The sequence below is a fragment of the Manis javanica genome, chromosome 4, assembly GCF_040802235.1.
Source record: "Manis javanica isolate MJ-LG chromosome 4, MJ_LKY, whole genome shotgun sequence".
Lineage (NCBI taxonomy): Eukaryota > Metazoa > Chordata > Mammalia > Pholidota > Manidae > Manis > Manis javanica.
The window spans coordinates 145,292,124-145,315,399 of NC_133159.1; the positions used below are offsets into that span (position 1 = coordinate 145,292,124).

The 23,276-nt window shown below is 35.2% G+C and overlaps 1 protein-coding gene across 5 annotated transcripts in view; it reads right to left on the reverse strand.

The window, feature by feature from the left end:
• Positions 1–23,276, reverse strand: part of USP32 (ubiquitin specific peptidase 32) — a 234,431-nt gene that overhangs the window by 194,338 nt on the left and 16,817 nt on the right. For 2 of the 5 annotated variants that reach the window (XM_073235292.1, XM_073235291.1), the window contains exon 1: positions 6,388–7,497. The exons of 1 other annotated variant lie outside the window; for it this stretch is intronic. In XM_073235292.1, coding sequence (XP_073091393.1) covers positions 6,388–6,580 — 193 coding nt within the window. In that variant the 5' untranslated portion in view covers positions 6,581–7,497. Of the gene's footprint in view, positions 1–6,387; positions 7,498–11,272; positions 11,294–23,276 lie in introns of those variants that run through there. 2 more of the 5 variants (XM_073235294.1, XM_037026929.2) reach the window with 2 other exon arrangements.

Consider the following 23,276-nt stretch of genomic DNA (forward strand, 5'->3'; position numbering starts at 1 on the left):
TAGGAATTACTGTTATATAAGGGTAGTAAAGAGTAAAGCTCAAAAACAAATACCTAGAGGGACCAGGAGGGTGTTATAAATGATGAAGTGGGCCAGGTGGGGTATGTGGCACTCCAGAGAGCACATATACGTTCTACAAGGCATAGCTGCTCCTATGTTCAAGGCATTTGCTGCAATGTGGCAATGAGGAAACTGGGAACATACATTTTTATTAAAGAATCCTACTTTAAAATTTAAGGGTTGGCAACTTAATTTTTTTAAATTTCAAACAACATGAAGTTTCCACATGGCCCACCAACTGTCAGGTTTGGCAACCTCTGTCCAAATGGTTAAGAGCACAAACAAAACATACATATGTTCAAATCCAACACCGCCAAGAACATGGACAAGTTACTTAATATTGCTTTGCTGTGGCTTACTTATCTGTAAAATAGATATAATGCACCTAATTCATGGCAATGTTATAAGGATTTATTGAGAATGTATAGAGAGAGAGCTACACACACACACACACACACACAAAGACAGAGAGAATGAGAGACAGAGAGAGAGACTAACTTAAAGATAGGAAAATAATGGTCTGGGAGGAGGGGATTTCTAACAGTAATGAGGGTGTCCTCTGTTCATTTTCTACTTTCTACTAACTCTGGAGGAAAGTATTAAAAAATTAGGACTGGAGAAAGGAGGAAAAAGCCAGGCAAACAATGACAACAACAAATTTTTCTGCCCCTATCTTCTTTTCCCCTTACCTATAGACCAGTATTTCCACCCCAACAGACCCAGCTGCCACCAAACACTGGGACAAAGGGGAAGGAAGGAAAAGGGAGACAGCAGAAGAGGAAGAAAGGAAGTATCAAGAGAAGGAAAGCATTTCTATAGCTCTGACAGACAAGGATAAGAGAAGAGTATTGTCATTCACTGTAAAGAATGCACCCAAGTACTGCCTTAGATCTGAGCGTGAGTGCTGTCCTACTCCAAGTCAGGTGAGTCACATTACTATGAGCGCTCATAAACACTTTAAGGTCATTATCATTCCCTAAAATGACAAACAAAATTTTCCTTCATAAAACATATCTTGCTATCAACATTATATAGAAGCAAGTCAGGACTTACTTGGTATGAACAGACCAAAGGTTCAATCTGTTATTTCTGCCATATTCACTGGCTACCGGTTGGGCTACATATGATACTTACTCAAAGCATGAGTATACTTATTTGTTACATTTATTATATTTATCTATATTGGCAATAGTGTGCTGGGTTCTATGGGGGATATAAAGATAAAATATGGACTTTGGTTCTAAAATTTTTAAATCTGTCAACAAATATTTATTTGAGTGTTCATTACAGGCCAGGCACAGGTTTTTATCTTTATTCCACTAGGGCTTAACCCTGGAATCAGTTGAGGAGCATTTAAACAATACTGATGCCCAAGCTCTACCTCAAACGAATACATCAGGGTCTCTAGAAGTAGGGCCCAGGGATTCAAATGTTTGTTAAATAAATTAACGCATAATAAGCATAATAATAACACAAAGTAGAATGCAATAAATAGTCTTCAGGATATAAGCAAGTGGCTATGGGAATACAGAAGATATTACAGGGGAGGAATCTAGGAAAGCTTCATAAAAACAGAGCAGTTCTTATGCTAGAAAATCAATAATGAGTACAAGACAGAGAGATATGAAGAACAAGTCAAGTATCAGAAGATGGTAAGCAATGGCACAGAGGTCAGTTAATGTTAGGAATGCTTGGAGGACAGTTTGAGAGGCTGGAATGCATGGTGGGGGTATTACACGAATGAAAAGTAGGAAAGAGAAGCGGAAAGAATACCCAGGGTGGTAAGTATGCTAATGAGTTTTTACTTTCTCAGGAGTTATTCTGGTGAGAGTGTGAAAGTAAAATAAGGTGTAAAATTTTTAAATTGTAAATTCAAATCTAGAGGCTACCGAAAAACTAAATCCAATATGAGTTTTATTAAGTGCTCAGTATTCATATAGACACAATATATTCCACACTGAAAAAGTTTACATTTTAAAAAAGAAATCCTAGAAAGACATATATCAGGCCCCATACAAACTCACGCCTCCTCATTTCATTTTCTGATAACAGAAAAGAGGGGCCACTGGGCCTCAGTTTGAGATCTCTAGCATTGTAGAAAAATATTTACCAAAACGCCTTCTAGCCAAACCAAAAATTATTCAGGAAAGAGAAAGAGGACAGAATTGAGAAAAGAGAGGAAAAGAGAGTAAGAACATTAACAAGGTTTAAAAAAGAGGAAGATTAGAGAGAAAAATATTAGACAAAGAGGCAAAGGAAATCAACATGTATTTCACTGGTATCCCTAATAAAAAGCTGAAATAACAAGACTGCTATTGCTGCTATGTCACAAGCCTGCCCTGATTCAAGAGGAGCAACCATAAATTCCACTCCTCATGGGAGAAGCATCAGTCATACTGTATGCAACATGTGAGATAAGATACTCACAGTCACTTTTTGAGAAAAAATAATCTGCCATGCACATGGATACTAAGTGTTACATGTGCACTGCCTTTTTTTCCATAGACACCTGAAGAATTCTCTATCTTTTAAATATTTACAAATCTCTGCAAGTTAGACATGTAAATACTAAAAAAAAATGGTACTTAGAAAAGAAGTACTACTACAAAAGTTGGCCCTAAAAACAGTCAACCATACCATTCTCCTTTGGAAATACTAAACCATTACACAGGATCACCTCCAGTCAAAGGTAGAGCTAAACTAGAAACTAAAACTTCCAACATAACATCTTAGAAAAGGCACAGAATCAACAAAGAGAAGACACAGAACAAAACCAAGTGGCCTGCTACCCAACTGAGAGAGATCAGATTCCTATCTGTACTACATCTAAGAGCACCATTTCAGAAATTCGGAGTGACCTTGCCTTAGAAAACAAGAGTGGAGGAGAGGAGATTTCTACTTCTTTGTGATCTATTTCTTCACAAAGAACTTCTAAGATCTAACGAACACTAAAAAGAAAGAAAGAACAGAAAGGAAGAATACACCTCAAGGTAAAAGGATAAAAAAAAATTAGGCTAGCTTTGAGTGACTTCCTGATCTGAAGCTCTAGGGTCTAACTAGAGCCTTTCTTCCTAAAAGTTTAAATGAAAGTTTTCTCTTTTCCCACAGTCAACTTGACTTCTATAATGAAGTACAACTTAACAAGGCAATGGACATACTGTCCCTGGGAAAGAAAATCAAAGATGAAACAAAGCTAGTTAAGAGTTGTAACTGCTTTGTCATACATTTATTTTTAAGAGGATGGGTAAATATAATCTGCCCAAAAAAAAATCCATTTAAAAAATTTATTCATACAGCAGAGCTGTCAGGACTAATTCTGTTTAACTGTCTTAAGCAGTAAGTATCTTCAAATCATTCACCCAGAATTTCAGAACTTTCTCTATCATTTTAATGTTACAGTCTATATACCCTACATATTCATTATCAATAGTTCCTAGAGGCAGTTCCTGATTGCATGTGGCCTATAAAAATAATATTCCTCTTATTTTTAAGTTATACACTTAGCTGATTTTTTGCAACACATCATTTGTTAAGTGTCTACTATGTGTCAGGCACAGTCAAGATAAATAAGCCATAGTCCCCACATTCTGATACTTCAAAATTTAGTAGAGAAGATACTACTCAACCAAAATAATTGCAATATCAGATAGGAAATGTTAAAGTGGAGGTATTAAATTGGAATCCCCAAATAAGGAATGATTAATTCTGAGCTGGTGATTAAGAAAGGCTTCCAAGAGGTGTTGATCCTTGAAAAGTGGGGTTCACCTGGCCAAAAAGGGCAGAAGGGTATTTTGTGCAAAGAAAACACATATGAAAGAATGAAGTAGCATGAATAATCAGGGAACTGTGAGTAGTCTGATATAAATGGAATATAGGGTACAAGAAGCAGAGCTCTAAGAAATGAGGCTGGAATGATAACTGGCAGATAAACAAAATCCTAACCTTATTCAAGGTGTTAATGTTCCTAGATAAAAAAAAACTGTACTTTCCAGTTTCTCTTGCAATGAGAAATGGTCAGTGAAATGTAATCAAAATTGCTAGGAAGGACCTCCAGGAAGACTCCTTAAAAACTCCAGATAGCTAGAATGTCCTTCTGCTTTTCTCTCTTCTTCCTACCTGGACCTCAGAAGGAATGGCTGCCTCTCCAGCAGCCACTTTACACTGTGAATGAACTTGAAATTATAAGCCATACACTAAAGATGGTGAGGTCAAAGAAACAGAAGAGGCTTAGATGACCATGGATTTGTCAAACAATTTCCGGATATCATATCTCCAGATGTGTAAGAAAAATAAACCCCTATACTGTATTTAAGTTATTTTTTGTTTAATATTCATCCAAACTTAATCCTGACAAAGGTATCAGGTGCAAGTATATGGAAGGACCCATAAGCTATTCCTAAGTTTAAATGAAGAAGTAACAATCATATTTACATTCACACTATATTAACATATTATTCATATTAACACATGTTAACATGTTAAAAAGATCTGAAAAAGGCCATGTACATAACATAAAGGCTGGTTGAGAAGCTATCACATCAGTTCAGAGAACAAACAGATGAGGGCCTAAACTCCAAAGAGAGGTAAGGCAGATTTCAGAGATATTAAATTAACTGAACAGGATTCAGTGTATAATTAGCTATGGAACAAGAAAGAAAAAAAGCATCTATGATGATGTCTAGATGTCTGCTTGGTCCTAAGGTGAAGTCAATGCCATTGATGAAGATTGTCACTGATGAAGATAAAGTATATAGGAGAATATGAATATTTTACATTGTATTTACAATCTGTTATGGACTAAGGGTTCACTCTCAAAATTCATGTTGAACTTCTAAACCCCAGTGTGGCTGCATTTGGAGTTAAGAATTATCACTAACCCTTGAACAACACAGGTTTGAATTCTGAGGGTTCACTTATATATGGGCTTTTTCAGTAAATATAGTGGAAAAATTTGTGGAGATCTGCAACAACCTGAAAACATTTTCTTTAGCTTACTTTAAGAATACAGTACACAACCATGTATCATATAAAATATGTATTAATCAACTTATGTTACAGGTAAGGCTTCTGGTCAACGGTAGGCTCTTAGTAGTTAAGTTTCTGGGGAGTCAAAAGTTATTCATGGAATTTTGTCTGCACAGAGGGGTTGGTGTCCTAACCCCCAGAATTGTTCAAGGGTCTACTGTACTGTTAAATGATGCTATTATAAGGGTGGGGCAGATAGGACTCACGTCCATAAAAGAAACAGCAGAGAGCTTGCACTCCCACCTCTACCTCCCCGAAAGCACACATAAGGCCATGTGAGGATCCAGAGAGAAGGCAGCCATTTGAGAGCTAAGATTCCTCAACAGAAACCAAACCCCTGATCTTGTGGCTTTCCAGCCTCCAGAACTGTGAGAAAATAAATTTCTGTTAAGCCACCCAGTCTATAGTATCTGTTATGGCAGCCCAAGCCAATACAGAATTTGATATTGAGAAGTGGGGTACTACAATAACAGACCTAAAAATACGGAAGTATTGGACAGAGGGTAATGGGTAAGGCTGGTAGACTTCTGAGGTGCATGCTAGAAGAGGCCTAAGATTGCTGTGAAGGGGCTGTTGGAAGAAATGTGGACATCAAAGGCAATTCTGGTTAATACCTCAGAAAGATGAGAGCTACAGAAAAAGTCTCTTGTCTTAAAAAATATATTATGAGCAGAATGATGGTTAGGAATATGAATGCTAAAGACCACTCTGGTAAGAGACCTCAGATAAATGAGGAATACAGTATTGGAAACTGGAGAAACAATTCTTGTTAAGAAGTGGCAAAGAACTTGGCTGAATTATGTTCAAGTTCTAGTATTTTGTAGAAGATAGAACTTACAAGTGATGAAATTGGGTATTTAGTTGAGGAGATATCTAAGCAAAGTGTAGGAGACTTCTTTTCTCCTGAAAACTTTTAGTAAAATTTCAGAGGAAACATAAATTGAAGGAATTATTAAGCAAAAAGGACCTATAACTTAAAGATCTGCAAAATTCTCAGTCTATCCATTCTGCAAAAAATGGTAAAGCTTCTTCTAAAAAGAACACTAATGGTGTTTCTGAACAACTATTTAATAAAGAGATTAATATGGATGCAAACCACAAATTTCATCAAGCACCTCAGTAGAAGCCAGAAATAAAGATAGGACTGTACCAGCAGACACACTGCTAGCTGGGATTGAAGACAACAGAAAAAAATGTGACAGAATGAAGGAACGCTGTCAGACTTCTGCGATTCTACAGGATGGGACAATAGTTATCCAGCTACAAACATGCATTTATCCTTCAAGGAAAGGGAAAACTGACCCCACAGGTGATTCAGAAATGGCAGGATTGCCTCTCCCATCACAGGTCCAGAGGACAGGGCTGGCTCCTCAGCTTCAATAGGTGAGGCGTCCTTGGTCTGGGGTTGGGGAACCAGGATGCTGGCACCCAGAGCCACTAGAGCAAGCTCATCCATGGCCCAGTGCCTCAGGGCAGTCTGCCCCCACAGAGCCATAGGAGTGCTGCCTCCCCACTGGGCTTGGAGAGCAGTGTATCAACCAAAGAGGATTATTCTTGAGCCCTAACATCTAATGGACTTTGTCTTGCTAATTTTGGACTTTCTTGGGACTTGTCACGTCTTTCTTCTTTCTCATTTTTCTCCTTTTGGAATGAGAATGTCTATTGCTTTCTGTCCCACCACTGCCTTCAGAAGCACAGAATTTATTTAGTTTCACAGGTTCAAGGCTGGCGAAGAATTCTGCCTCAGGATGAATCTATCTCCAGACTCATCCAGACCTGGAATTAAATATTTAGATGAGACTATGGACTTCAGAGTTGATGCTGAAATGAGTTAAGACTTTGGGGGCTACTGGGATAGACAGATGTATTTTAGATGCAAGGAATACATTAATTTAGGGAGCCAAGGATAGAATGATATAGATTAAATTATATACCCATCTCCACAAAATTCGTAAATTGAAATCCTAACCTCCAGTGTGGCTGCATTTGGAGTTGGGAAGTAATTAAGATTAAATGAGGTTGTCAGGGTGGGGTTCTGATCAGATAAAATCAGACTGGCATCCTTATAAGAGACACCAGAAAGCTTCAGAGCTCACTCTCTTGCTCTCCCTTTCAAGCAAAAACAGGATAGGTCACATGAAAGTACAGCAAGTAGGTGACCATCCACAAGCCAGGAAGAAAGCCATTATCAGACACTAATCCTGCCAGAACCTTGATCTTGGACTTTTCAGCTCCCTTAATTGTGAGAGAAAAAAAGTTCTGTTTTTTAAAGCCACCCAGTCTATGAAATTTTGTTATGGCAGCCCAAGCAGACTAATACAATTTCCATAGTACCAATAATAAATAGGTCAATTCCTCCTTTCTAACTTAGATAGATAAGCCATTTAAATGGTTTTTGCAGGGTCATATGAAGAGATTAGAATTCACTGTCTCTGAAAAGAAAATAAAAATATATTTAATGACTGTACCAAAAAAACTCAGTATAAAAGAAATAACAGCACAATGTTCATCTCTAAATTCTTAAACAATTTTTTGTCTATACCAGTAATTAAACTTTTTCTGCAGCAACACAGGATGGATGTTTTCATTTCCATGGGTGTAAATTTGGGGAGAGGTATCCCAGGGCAAAATACCTCTAAAACTGAAATCAGTCAAAGAGAAATAAAGTTTAAAACCTGTTTATTGCTTATAAACTGCAGTTTGGGGGCATCTCTTTCCTCCTCTGGCAGAAGTAAATCCACACTCCCCCTCACATCTCAGGTTCAGATAAGCCCTCTGTTGCCCAGGTAATTACCCACTGATATGGAGATGAACTTTTCTCCACCCCTGAGGAACACCTATTGATATGCAGATACACTAACTCCATACTTCTCTCCACCGCTGAGGATGCAGATGCACTAAAACAGGTGAGATATTCTGGAAATATTACAGTTTTACCCACAATGGGCATTCCTTAAACTCTAGCTGTAACTACACTCTTAATTTACATTTAAGAAATCATATGTGAAGTACATGAACTTTAAACCACTTTGGTAAAGGTAAGCTTTTTTATTTCACTTTTACAAAGTTCAGCACTCATTATTACTCAATGTATGGTTATATTTCACAATAGACTACAATACGGTATTCTATACTCCTATTACATACTACCTTATACTATAACTCTATTCAAATATAATGGTTACATCTTATCTCTATAAGTAGATTTTAAGTCTCTTGAAAGCAGGGATCAAGTACACTTGACTCTTGAACAACACAGGTTGATTCTATGCAGGTCCACTTGTGTGCAGATTTTTTTCAGCAAATAGAATTTCTTGGAAATTTGCAACGGCTTGAAAAAACATTTTCTTTTCTCTAGCTTATTTAGTTGTTAAGAATACAGTACATAATAACACATAACATACAAAATATGTTAACTGATTATTTGTTACTGGTAAGGCTTCCCTGTGAACAGCAGGTTATTAGCAGTTACGTTTTTGGGGGAGTCAGAAGTTATATATGGAGTTTTAATTGCATAGGGAAGTTGGTGCTCCTAACCCCTACATTGTTCAAAGGTCAACTACCTATTTCACCTCTACCACAAAGCCAAGACAGTGTCATGTATTCAGATTTTTTGCTAAAATATAGGAGTTTTGCAGTTTTAACAGTTTGGTTCCAAAGCCATGGATGAAAATTTAACAACACCTGAATCAGAGGATAACCACAGAGATAAATCAATACTGGAAAATATGCTTTTCACAGACAAAGTAGGGTAAGTACAAATTTCCAAACACAGAAGAAGCACAATGCCTAATATAGGAAAGGAATTACACACAATATTAATTTATAAATGTGCCTGATCGAAATGATCTAAATTGAATTTACCTGCCAAACATCTCTCTGGCAGGTTACCTAGAGCAGATGATCTTGCAAACGTTGCTGCAGGTATTAATGAGAGTAAGTATCTTAGATGGTAAGAGGCTGTCTACAACTAGCATTTTTTTGCCTTAGTGACTTTGTCCAGACTACAACTCCACCAGTTTCAGAATGTACCTAGGACTAAATAGTGTCATTAGAGTTTTTTCTCTGGTAAGAAGGGAAAAAGCAAAGTTGAAGCATTAAATTCTCATGCATATTCATAACCTTTGATCAAGTGACACAAAACAGCAAATTCTGAAACTGGTCTAGCGTGTTCTAAAAACTAGAATCTCTAAAAATATACAGGGATCAATTCCTACAGAGCAGACTTTCATTTTGATTTTAAATTGGTTTGTATGTATTTTAAAGGTACAAAGAAATTAGATGACATAAAAAAATTTTTTTGGATTATGTATTTATTTTTCTAAAAAGATTCAAGGATATCTGAGAACCACAATTCTTTTATAGAATTTTTTTATTAAGGTATTATTGATATACACTCTTATGAAGGTTTCACATGAAAAACAAAGTGGTTACTACATTCACCCATATTATCGAGTCCCCCCCCCCCACCATGCCCCATTGCAGGCACTGTCCATCAGTGTGGTAAGATGCCACAGAGACACTACTTGTCTCTGAGAACCACAGTTTTACACAGTACCTCCACAAGGCTGGGAAGAAGTTATCAATTTTATAAGTGAGGCCAAAAGACTGACTTGGCTAATCAAGGACAATGCTAATAGTATAATTACTGATTTTGATCCCTGAGCAATATTACCCACGAAAGTAATGGCTTATAAGACTTATGACAACGTTCATACAGACTTTTTCTGTGGTAGATAATAGCACATATGGTTATGGTTGTCCCTGTAAACCCAAAGTATAAGGTCTATTATTATAGTTCAAATACAATAAGCTTTCTACCTATTCTGAATTCCAACCATCAAAATATAAAAAGCAAATGACATCATTAAAATGCCAATATTAAGACCTCTAGTCACCAAAACAGTCCTTGTTACATGAAGAGTATAAACTACAGTGCTTCTAAATATCTACAACTTTATGTCACAGGGAATGATTTCTAAGTACCAGACTCCTTTTCTTACCTTCCTTTAAAGCATATACTAAAAAGTCAGAGAACCCAACTGAATTATGAAAAAAAGACTTAAATGAACATTTTATAAAAGATGATAGCCATTGGTGGGAATGTAAATTAGTTCAACCATTGTGGAAAGCAGTATGAAGGTTCATCAAAATGCTCAAAACAGACCTACCATTTGACCCAGGAATTCCACTCCTAGGAGTTTACCCTAAGAACACAGCAATCAAGTTTGAGAAAGACAGATGCACCCCTATGTTTATTGCAGTACTATTTACAATAGCCAAGAATTGGAAGCAACCTAAATGTCCATCGGTAGATGAATGGATAAAGAAGATGTGGTACATATACACAATGGAATACTACTCAGCCATAAGAAGAGGGCAAATCCTACCATTTGCAGCAACATGGATGGACCTGGAGGGTATTATGCTCAGTGAAATAAGCCAAGCAGAGAAAGAGAAATACCAAATGATTTCACTCATCTGTGGAGTATAAGAAAAAAGGAAAAACTGAAGGAACAAAACAGCAGTGGAATTACAGAACCCAAAAATGGACTAACAGGTACCAAAGGGAAAGGGACTGGGGAGGATGGGTGGGTAGGGAGGGATAAGGGGGGAGGGAGAAGAAAGGGGGTATTAAGATTAGCATGCATGGGGGGAGGGAGAAAGGGGAGGGCTGTACAACACAGAGAAGACAAGTAGTGATTCTACAACATTTTGCTATGCTGATGGACAGTTACTGTAAAGTGGTTTATAGGGGAGACCTGGTATAGGGGAGAGCCTAGTAAACATAATATTCTTCATGTAAGTGTAGATTAAAGATAAAAAAAAAAGGAAAGAAAGAAAAGGGGGATTACTCCTTGATAGGATAAAACTAACTGTAAATCAACGATGAATGCATGCTTTAAATATCCTTAATTTTGATCACTTAAAGGGTGTCAGATGATCGGCTATGGAGGTACACTTTTCTGATAATATTCCTTTCTCTTAAAAAAAAAAAAAAGCAGTTCCTGTCTGGTGACCTCCAATGAGTTCTACACAATGGTATAAAGGGCATATCAAAGTGTGGGCAAAGGGTCTGTTTGTGTTTATACAGAGGATCAAAGCCTAATTTGGCTACCCAGAAAATGAACTAAGATACGATATGAAGAAGAACTTCCAACATCAGCACTCTCTGGAAGAGTCATACCAGAAGATGATCATCAAAAAACCTCGACAAAGATCCAGGTGATGCTACAGTTGTAGCTGCATCCATCCCATCAGTTCCTGGACTTGCCACTGGAATGAAGAAGGAGATATCTAAGCTGGCCTGTGCTTTCAGTAAAACAACAAATTTGACTGAATCTATACTGTTGGAACTCAACCAAGAATTAGGAGAAGTGCAAGTTGCAGCACTCCAAAATCTTACACCTACAGACTATCTACTGTTAAAAGAACATATGGGTTGCTTTAATTTGTCTGATTTCTCTCAAACTGTTCAAGTACAGTTGGACAATATCCATCATATCACAGACAAATTTTCACAAATGCCTAGGGTGCCTAACTGGTTTTCTTGGCTTCACTGGAGATGGTTGGTAATTATAGATCTGCTTTGGTTATGTAACTGTATTCCTATTATGTTAATGTGTATGCGCAATTTAATTAGTAGTTTAAAACCTATACATGCTTAAGTTATTCTACAAGAAGATATGTCAAAGAAATAATCAATCCTCCCATGTTTTCTTTCATCTGCTACCTCTATAGCTTTTCTTCTTCCTTCCTAATTACAACCCTTAAATAGAATTCGTGCCTCATACCGAATTTACCGAGTATCATAATTCCTCCAAGTGGTAAAGATACCTCAAGACAAATGCTGGGCATAGAAGCCACAGGGCATAAATCTGCAAAGAAGTAAAAAGCTAACCTTTTCAAACAATATGGCTTCTTTCTCACTTACCAACTTTACATCTCCCTGTATGGCCCCGGAAGATGACTGGTTAGCCAGAGACCGGTAAGATTCCTCAAGAGAGGAACAACCTAAGACAGGCACAGTTGCAGGGGGCCATCAGGTGAGAAATTGGGGATCAACAGAGGTGAGGCTTAGAACCTCACCCTCCCTGTTTTGAGAGAAATCTTCTGCATCCGTGGATGTTTTAATGCCCTTGTCTAGCTTGGATTAACACACAGTCTACAGGGACACACCTGATCATCTACATTTGCTCTCTTACAACACTAAACTATGTTTTCTACCTTTATCTTGCATCTACCTACCACTTCAGCATTTTATTAAAAATAATAATAATAATAATAATAATAATAATAAAGGGAGAAATGTGGGGTCCACATATAAATCAAGTATAAAAATCAAACAAATATTCATATTTGACCTGACTGTTTATAATTCATAATGCGTGATCAAAACCGAAAGTTTCTGTGATGACTGCCCTTGTACTGTTCACCATGTAAGAACTTATTCACTATGTAAGAATTTGTTCACCATGTAAGAACTTGTTCATTATGCTTCAGAAGATTGGAGACTGACGAGAATTAGGCTTGGGGTGGATTAATGATTGTGCATTGAGCATTGACTCCCCTATACAGAATTTTATTGTTGTTAACAACCATTTGATCAATAAATATGAGAGATACCCTCTCAAAAAAAATACATAAATAAAAATAAAAGCACTTGATGCTCTAAAAAAAAAAAAAGATGATAGCCGTATGTCTAATACATTAGAAAATGTGTTCAATTTCATTAGTAATGAAGGAAATGCAAATGAAATCACTACACAAGTTTAAAAGGCTGAGAACACCAAATGCTGACAAGGACATAGAAGAACTAAAACTCTTTACTCACTACTACTGGGAATGTAAGGAACAAAGTTTAACAGTTTCTTATATTAAGTTAAATGTACATCTATCCTAAGACCTAGCAATTTCATTCCTCAGTAATTAACTAAGGAATGAGAGCATCTGATCCCAAAAGACTTATACAAAATGTCCACAATAACTTCATTGATAATAGCCAAAACCTAGGAATGACCCAAGTGCCCATGAACAAGTGAACAAAAACATTATAATTCTACAGAATACTATTCAGCAATTAAGAGGAAAAAGTTACTGACACATGTAACAACATGGATGAAGCTCAGATATTATACTGAGCAAAGGCTGATTAAAAAGAGTAGATTCTTACATGAAAAACTAATAAACCTATTCCAGATACATAGGAAAAATCCCAGATACAAATATATGACATCTTACTGACAACTCCCCAGATCTCTACAAATGAACAAACATTTCCTAAGGATAGGATACTCTTACCCCTCTATGTGACCAATAGTAGTTGATAAATACTTCGAGGCTTCATCTAACTGAAAAGGGCTGGCTGACCTAGCAGGGAAGGATATTCCATATCTTCAAACATTAGCATTTAGAAACATTATTAAATGACTTTTCCAATTTCATTGTTATTGTGCTTCATCTAGTATTCCCACAGTAATGTCTCTACTACTTCTATTATTGCAGATGTACAGCACTTCAATTAAACAATGACTTAAAGTTCTGTAAGCCACCACCCTCTGAATCTAATCATCATTTATATTGTTTCTATGGAGAAATAAATTTTATATTCCCATTAAACTGTTGAAACTCAATCTATAGACCCTTAACAACTCCAGGGTTGGGGTGGTAACACCCTCACCCCCCAACACACACACAGTCAAAAATCCACATATTAACTTTTGACTTCCCAAAAACTTTACTAGCACTACTGTTGGCAAGAAGCCTTACCAATAACACAAACAATTGATTAACACATTTTTTGTATGTTCTATCACATACCGTACTCTTAGAATGAACTAAACTAGAGATAAGAAAACATTTTTCACAATTGATTAACACATTTTTTTGTAATACTACACTCTTAGAATAAACTAGAGATAAGAAAATGTTTTTTCAAATTATCACAAATTTTCAAAAATTTTTCCAACATATTTATTGAAAAAAATCACTCAATAGTACAAATCAAATCTTTGATAGTGAACAGGTCTACCAAAATGACACTTTCATAAATCTCTTTTAAGCATTCACAATATTTTGTTTTTTGACTCTGAACTAAAATGTAGAAATATATCATTTTGAAGGAAAAGCCAAAATAACCGTTCCTTCAAACTTTCCAAACTATCTATTAGAAAAAGAATGGTAAGCAATAAACAGTTAACTGAACATAAAAGTAAAAGTAATACACAGAAATCCCACATTAAAAACAAAGAAATTTCTACAAATGTGACACAGACAGGAAAATTTTAAAAAAGTAAATTAGAGCTGATTAAGTTATGGTTGGCACGAGTAGGCTGCAAAGGTAAGTGCTAAATACATTAATCTAGTAGAAAAGTACAAATTCTGGACTAGATCTGGATATCTAATATAATAAGGATAGTATATAAAAGACAATGGCTACTCAAAATATACAAAAATGTATAGGAAGCAATCATAAACATCAGTTATAAGTCAGAACCTCACAATGAGAAACACTACTAGAAAAATGTAGATAATGCAAAATTCAAAAGCACAAATACCAGTAAAAGAGGCAAAGTTTAATAACAGCAATGTTACTCTGTACATCAAGTACAGAGTATCAAAGACCACTCTGAAAAGAGGAAACTAAGCAAAAGTTTTTATGTCTAAGAATTAGATAAAAAATGACAGCAAGTTTTACAGAAGTTTATTATACATCAAATTTGGAGGAACTAGATGATACCAGGATATTGATGTTTCCAAGGCGTTTAATTCCACCTCTGGGGCATCACCAAAAACTAAGAAAATATAGCTTACACTGTGGCTAAAAGGTTAGGGAGGAAGGATGTCAACTGCCAAGACTTGAGAATCTTTCACTTAGATTGAGAAGATCTAAAATGTTTTAACATACAATAATTAGATAAAAATTGTAAAATGTAAACCTTACAACCAGAAGTAGATACAAGGGCTCCATCTATTCCAATCTATTTACCATTCCCTGTCCACATTATGCTCACTGCCATCATCTTTGCAGTGTCCTCTGGCTATTATCTCCAATTAATTTAGTTGGAACATGTTTCAAGACTTGGCTTAATATCTCTCCTTTATTTTTTAGAAGCCTATTCTAAATGCTTCCATCCCCCACAACCTAGTCAGGTGTCCCTTCTATAGAATGACTTCCCTTATAATCACTCAATATCAAACTTCCAGTGCTTTAAAATAATACAACTTATACTGTAACTGTTGATTTAATTGCATATCTACCCTATGCTCTTTGAGAACAAAGAAATGGCCTTATTTGTATGTATCCCAACATCTATCAAAGCACCTTAAATATTACTGATACTTAATAAATTTTTGGATGAAGATTAGATTTTTTTAAATGATCAAATTAATGCCCTATCCATTTTCTCATTAACAGCCTCCCTCTTACTATTGAAACAGTACCTAGACCAATACTGACTCACAAACAGTAAGGGTCAATAATGTTTTCATTATCCTGCAACTGATGTTTGTTATCACTAAATGTATCTTCCTCCTCATATCCTCCCTTAGCCTAAGATCCAGTTTGGAATCAAGTTCATTTAACAACCTGCTAAATGAAATCCAGATGGTAGAGATGGTATGTTAAATCTAAAAGTGCTGGAATAGGTATAATTTAGACATTTCTCAAAATCTCTTATCTTTGATGAATGCATGTTCTTCCTTATCACTAAAAACAGGTATACTCAAAATTATGTATTTATACATTTATGTATTTTTTGCTTCAAATGACAGGGACATATTTTGGAAGAAAAATTACCAAAGTATCAAATGAGGCAGGTAAGATACAATCTGTATACAACACAGTCTATTCCAAAGCTCCTCCAAATTTTCTTTTTTGTTTTTTAATTTCTCAAACACTTTATATGCCAGGCACTATTCTAGGTGTTTTATGAATATTATTTCATTTAATCTTGTTGTTATTCCCATTTTACAGATGAGGAAGTTGAAGCACAAAAGTTACATAATTTACCCAAAGTCACAAAGTTAGTGGGTGGCAGAGGCAGGATTCACTTGAGGAGTCAGCCTACAGATTTCAAACCCTTTATCTGTGTGTTATGCTTTAAAAAATAAATTTGAATGATGAGGTTGTGGTGAAGTCAGCAGTACCTTCACCACTGCTGGTAGCATTATATGCTGGTAAAATCCTTTTGTAAAACAATATAGCAATACTTAAGAAAAGCCAGATATGTTCTTATCCTTTGGTTATGTGATTAATTCCCAGGAATTTTGTTTAAAGAAATAACTTAAGAGTATTATTAAATATGGTAATAAAGTCTTCATAGAAACATGAAAACATGTTTGTGGTAAAATAAATTAACAACCAAAGATTATTAAAAATATACAATATATATAAACAGATGAATGATGTGCAAAAAATAAAGCAGTTGTATTGGGGGATTTTTTTAAAAATTAGTTTACTACACAAGTAATAAATAAATGCATTCATCTTCTAAATTAAATAGTACATACAGACAAGGCTAAAGACATCACCGCTACCAAACCCTGGTCACTTCCTCCCACTATTCCTGATCCCTCCTACTCCCTCATCTTTCCAAAAGAAATAATCAATGTTTGGCCTGTCTCCTTCCAGATCTTTTTTCATGCTTTTATTAAGAACCCACAGAAACTTAAAGTGGTATCATATTATACATATCTATAAATACCACAATACAACTTACTCTTACTATATATAAATCGAGCACATCTTTTCATGTTTTTCATTGTATTCCATTACATAACAGTACTACAGACTATTCACTTATTATTAGACATTTAGGCTGTTGCTCATGTTTTTCCTTCATATAATACCACAAAAAATCATGTACATGCCTCCTTAGAAAAATACATATTATTCACAATGTGCTCCTCTATTAAACACTAGGTCATTCACATTTCTTGCTTTAATAAATACTGCCAAACTTCCTACCAATTTGTATACCCACAACTGTGTTTCTCATGGCCTTTTATCCACTGTTGTTTATATAGTCTCTATAATTCAAACAAAAATTTCTAAAAGAATCTCTCCTGTAGAGCTTATCTAAGACTAGCTACTTAAATAATGGAGAAAATAAACCTCCATTTCTCATGTTATTGAGAAGGTATAAATCTAGCTCCCTATTATAGCCAGTTTACATCCCTGAGCACACCCTCTGTTTTTAAAGGAGAAAACGGTGTGGCAATGTATATACCATTTGGCCTTAGTGCTCAAAGATATGATATTGACAGTATTGCTATGTCTGAGTGTGTGGAAATTAAGTGGATCCAGTCATCTCTTCTACTATGTCCATACACAGTTGTTCTTGGCTTTACCACAACACACATGGTTAATGCAGGCTGTAGAAGAGATTGTGGCTCCGTATCTTCACTTCACAGACTGCCAGTGTCTGTAATCAAAATGAACCACCCCATCCTTGCAGAGCATCAGAATGAACCATCTGCCACTACTTCTGTTCCCCAGAATCCCTGAGCTTTGCTGCATTGCATAAAAAACTGAATTAGCTTAAGAAAAAATTCTGCTTCCTCCTTCCTATTAGTTTTTTTTAACAAGCATAAAAATGTAAAGAAAAAATAATATAGAATGGCATCTGTGTGCTGGACAACAAACCTACTTTGTCAGTGAGTGAACCAATAACAACTATAAATGTAGAGCACAAATGGAGAAACATACATGTTTTCTTCTATTAAGAATGACAGCTCACGTTCTGAAATATGCCAAATATGCCACTTTATAGTTAACAATTTCAAATGATTTCTGAGGAAGAATGTGTCTTTGGAAACTGCCCATAAGAAAAGAACATAAATCAAAAAAGACACCACTTAGTTCATGGTTCCAGAAAATGTTGTATACTTAAAACACTGCAAGAGAGCCTTAAAAATGTCATAGAAAGAAAGAATGCCCTTATATATTCATTAGCATTTTTATTCTCCATAATATAACAAAATAACTAAATAACATATGTTGATGACAGGTTTTCTAGTTCATTCACTTGCTTCCAGCAGTTTCTCAAATCAAACACGCTATTTATCATTCTCCTGGTTCATAAACTTCTGAGCTATCAGCAATACGGTACTCATCAGTTCAACTACATTAAAATGTTTCCAAGTACCTGTCTTTGCCCCAAAAGCACGGGGAAACTTAGTCTAAAGACGTGGCCCAATCCCTTTGCAAATCTAACCAAAACATAAGGATAGGTTATCTTTAGTGCCTTTAACCATAAAGTAAGATTAATAATAAATGCTGTATCTAACAGCATTTTACTCTTTAAAAGCACTTTCACACACTATCTCTTAAAATTCTTAGAAATAGTCTCATTACAGTCTTATAAGGATAACATACATCTCTGCTGGTTCTTCTGTTTTTTGGGGAGAGAAGGAGGAGAGGAAAGGACAGAAAGCAACCAGGGCGGGTTAGCAAGAAGGCAGAAAGACATGAAGGAAGGAAAGAAGGCCAGCCCACACACAAGCAGGTGCACATGCAAGTACCTAAGTTTTCAGGTTCCCTAAAGAACCAGTGATGTTTCTCTTTCACCATCAACCCCTAAAACCTGCTAAGCCAATCATATTCAATATCCATGAATTTAAAATTATTACTTCCATTCTATTTCACTTCAAAAGCAATCTTTTACAACATATCTTAAACCTCTCCTTTTCCAAAAGTTTATTATTCACTAATATGTTTGCAAAGAAAAGAAAGCCCAAACCTCCAGTACATTCTTAGTCCATGTAAATCAAATTTTATACTTTGACAAAAACACAGATTTACATTATCATCAAATGACTATAGAATTAAAAGCCAGACCTACATTCTACTACTAGTAGCAAAACCCATAATATTCAAATTATGTTATTTTCTTGTGCCTCTTAATTAAGAAATCATGATAATTTTCCTACAATTCTCTGAGAATCTACCCATCCTTATATGTCAGTGATATCTTTGCTGAAAAGCACTACAAAAAAACCACCTTATAAGAGAACAGATTAATGAAATCTGGAAACAAAAAAACAATTTATTAGTCAGAAGAAAACATTCATGAAATTTAGAATTTTTCTGCTTTCCATACAGAATGGAAATAACTGGAATTTTTTAACACCCTTGGCAAACTGGTAAAAAAGAACACACTATGTGCCTCTATTCTGTCATTTGGGAAAAAATATCATTTAAAAGAAACTGATGTTCTGACAACCACTAATACCTAGTGATATATAAGTGATAGGAAAAATGTCATTTTCAGTACTCTTAATGGTAACATGTAACATCTGACAAAACTTTGTATATCATTCCTTCAGATACCAAAAGCAATTCTGAAAAAGTTGTATCGATGGATAAGAGATGCAGACAATTCTGAATTAAAGAAATTTGCATATTTACACTGTTAAAATGAGTTCTTGCTTTATATTTTCCCGAGAATGTTTTATCAATACTTTACAATTAGAAGATGCATATCAACCTGCTAATGACAAATGTTTTAATCTGAAATTTTTAAATTAAAATTATAATAAAATCTAACAGCTTCAAATTTTTGTAGGAAGGATTCATGGTCCATAGATATTTAATTTTCATGAGTATTTTAGATATTGTTCCTTACCAGTTCTCTGATCTCAGATTTTCTAACAGCAATGATATATATTTTTTCTATCCTAAATCTCAATCACAACTTTCAGACAGATAGGTAACTATAAAACTATTGACATAGATGGAAACATATTAACAGTTCACTCACAAGCATGGGGGAAAAAGTTACTACTGTAATACTAAATAAACTTCAGGGAGAAACAGACAAAAGCATTATCAGATTATGGTATGAAGAAAATGAAAAGAAAGTCACTTCAACAGGTCAAAGTTAGTTTGTTAAATGAGGAAAATGCTCATTGTTTTCCAGCTTCTTTAATCAACCAAACTCTATTCAGTTAATCTAGTTTCATAAATGAGGTTATTTCTTTAAAAATGACTGTATTTTAAGGTTGAATTTAACTTTTGAGGCAATTAATCGGTAACTAAAGAATTACCATCCCTGTAATCATTCAACTTGATATTTCCCGAAGGAATTCTTGTCCTACTTATGTACAAAAATTTTATTACTTTCTTCATTACTGTACATTGGGATTTCATGCTAGTGGTTATGAAGTTGTGAAGAAACAAAGTAATAAGGATTCATTCAGATAATGAATTTTTCAAAATAAAATTCTTATGTTATTTTATTAAAATATCAAAAACACTGCCACAGAATAAATATGTAAGAGAATAACTAGGACAAGCTACCAAAAAGAGCTTCACAAAGGATAGGCTGCAAAATGACACAAGAAATTAATTCATATTTTTAATAGTAATAGTTCTGTATTTCAATGTACTTTTAGGAAAACAAATAGAATTAAATTAGATTGATAAAAGTCACCTATTGATTCTTGATTTCTATAATTCTAAAAATATTCTAATATATCTAATGTTGAAAAATTATGGTTGTGCTTTTCTTCCAGAAATGGAAACACACTATTATTAAAGTGGATTTAAGCCCACTTTTAAAAGAAACCCACGTCTCAAAGAACCATATATGTTAACAAGCAATAAACAAACAAATTGAAATGCAACTCCTGACAATAAGTAGAAATGTTACCTAGGCAAGTTCACTGTGTTTCATAAAACACAACTGCATCCTCCCTACTACAAAATACATGCAGTATTTAGGGGGAACTCACACACCTCAACAACCAAAAAGCAAATAATCCAATTAAAAAATGGGCAGAGGAGCTGAACAGACACTTCTCCAAAGAAGAAATTCAGATGGCCAACAGGCACATGAAAAGATGCTCCACATCGCTAATTATCAGAGAAATGCAAATTAAAACCACAATGAGATATCACCTCACACTAGTTAGGATGGCCAACATCCAAAAGACAAACAACAACAAATGCTGGTGAGGAAGCAGAGAAAGGGGAACCCTCCTACACTGCTGGTGGGAATGTAAGTTAGTTCAACCATTGTGGAAAGCAGTATGGAGGTTCCTCAAAAAGCTCAAAATAGAAATACCTTTTGACCCAGGAATTCCACTCCTAGGAATTTACCCTAAGAAAACAGGATCACAGTTTCAAAAAGACATATGCACCCCTATGTTTATTGCAGCACTGTTTACAATAGCCAAGAAATGGAAGCAACCTAAGTGTCCATCAGTAGATGAATGGATAAAGAAGATGTGGTACATATACACAATGGAATATTATTCAGCCATAAGAAGAAAATAAACCCTACCATTTGCAACAACATGGATGGAGCTGGAGGGTATTATGCTCAGCAAAATAAGCCAGGCGGAGAAAGACAAGTACCAAATGATTTCACTCATCTGTGGAGTGTAACAACAAAGCACAAACTGAAGGAGCAAAACAACAGATGGCCACAGAAGCCAGGAATGGACTAACAGTTACCAAAGGGAAAGGAACTGGGGAGGGTTGGTGAAAAGGGAGGAAAAAGAGGATTAAGGGGCATTATGATTAGCACACACAATATAGGGGAGGCACGAGGAAGGAAGTATAGCACAGAGAAGCTTACTATGCTAACGGAGAGTGACTGTAAAGGAGTATATGGTGGGGGCTTGATAATAGGGAGAATGTAGTAACCACAATGTTGCTCTTGTGAAATCTGAGCATAAGATTGCATATCAATAATACCTTAATAAAAACAAAAAAACAAAAAACAAACAAAAAACTGCTAAAACCAAGAATTGAATCTGGCCATCAAAAAATAAACATTAAATAAGTTTAGGAGTTTACTTTCCTTATTGCACATAGTAAGCACTTCATAGTTGTAAGCAATTTCCTGGTAACCATATATGGTTTTATAAACCACCTCAAGATGGCAACATTCTTAAGTTTTATTACATAAAAGTAAAAGTACACAAATACTTCCCAAACAACCAAAGCAGAACAAAATCATTTAAAATAAGGAAGTCTAGACTTCATAAGATGCAATACAAGTTCTCTGAGACAATACACAAGTTTCTAATGCAAGACTACATTAAGGAATAAGTAGAACAGAATTCATGAGGCAAAACAGTAGTAATTAAACAGATAAAATTATTTTTAAAGGGTTTTTTAAAAATGAGGATAGAAATGATTCCCTAGCTCGTATTAGATTAGCTGCTTAGCAACTTAAAAAAAAAACATAAATTTAGATCTTAGCTTTTACCATACTGCAAAATAAATTTCAGGTAAATTAAAAAAAAAAAAAAGTAAAGTCATAAATTAGAATCAATTTTTTTTCAGCCATTATGTTAGAGTAAAAATGTGAAACTTCAGAAGTGATAGAAAACACAACAGCTGGCAAATCTGACTATATACACATTTTAAAATCATGCACATTAAAAACAATAGCCAAAGAACAGCATAAAATCCGATAAAGGCTCAGAATTACTGGGACCAGAGCACCTCTTGAAGGTGTAGGAGGGTGGTGCGCTACTGGGCTCAAAGCTATTTAAGCAGCAGTGATATTACAGTGATTCCCGAACCCCATTCCACACAGCCTGACTATCAAGCCTCCTTAACAATGACAAAAGACTACAAGTTTATTACCTGGAAGATATGAAATACTTCTCTGGACACCAGAAAATCTCTCTGGAAACCAGACAAAAATGAGGTTAAATAACCCATTCTAAAATCAGAGGTACTGAGTAAACACATGAATGAGAATGTAGACACATTTTTTACCCTCCCGAAAGAAGACTTGAGATTTCTGAGTAAATACTTAAATATACTGACTTGGGAGTTGGAAAGAGGGGGTTTCTCAATGAAAATGCTCAGAAACAAGCCCCATAACAATTTCTAATCAGCATTAAGAGCAGAGAAACAAGTTGATTAGGCATCTGCAAAAAGCCTCTCGTATGAAAGAAGGAAAATACAGACAGGAAAAAAGGTGAGGAAACGGTGTATAGAGAGAGGGAAAAAAACTTTAAAAAATGTATTATTAATATCCTCAAAGAGAAAAGACACAACAAAGATGAAGAAAGAACAAGATGCTAGTAAGCAAAATCCATGTAACAAAAAAAGGCTCTTAAGAGGCATTCAAATAGCCAGTGCACAAGTAAGAGTGTTCAACATCATTAATCATCAAGGAAATACAAACTAAAACCACACTGAGATACTATACTACTCCCCACCAATC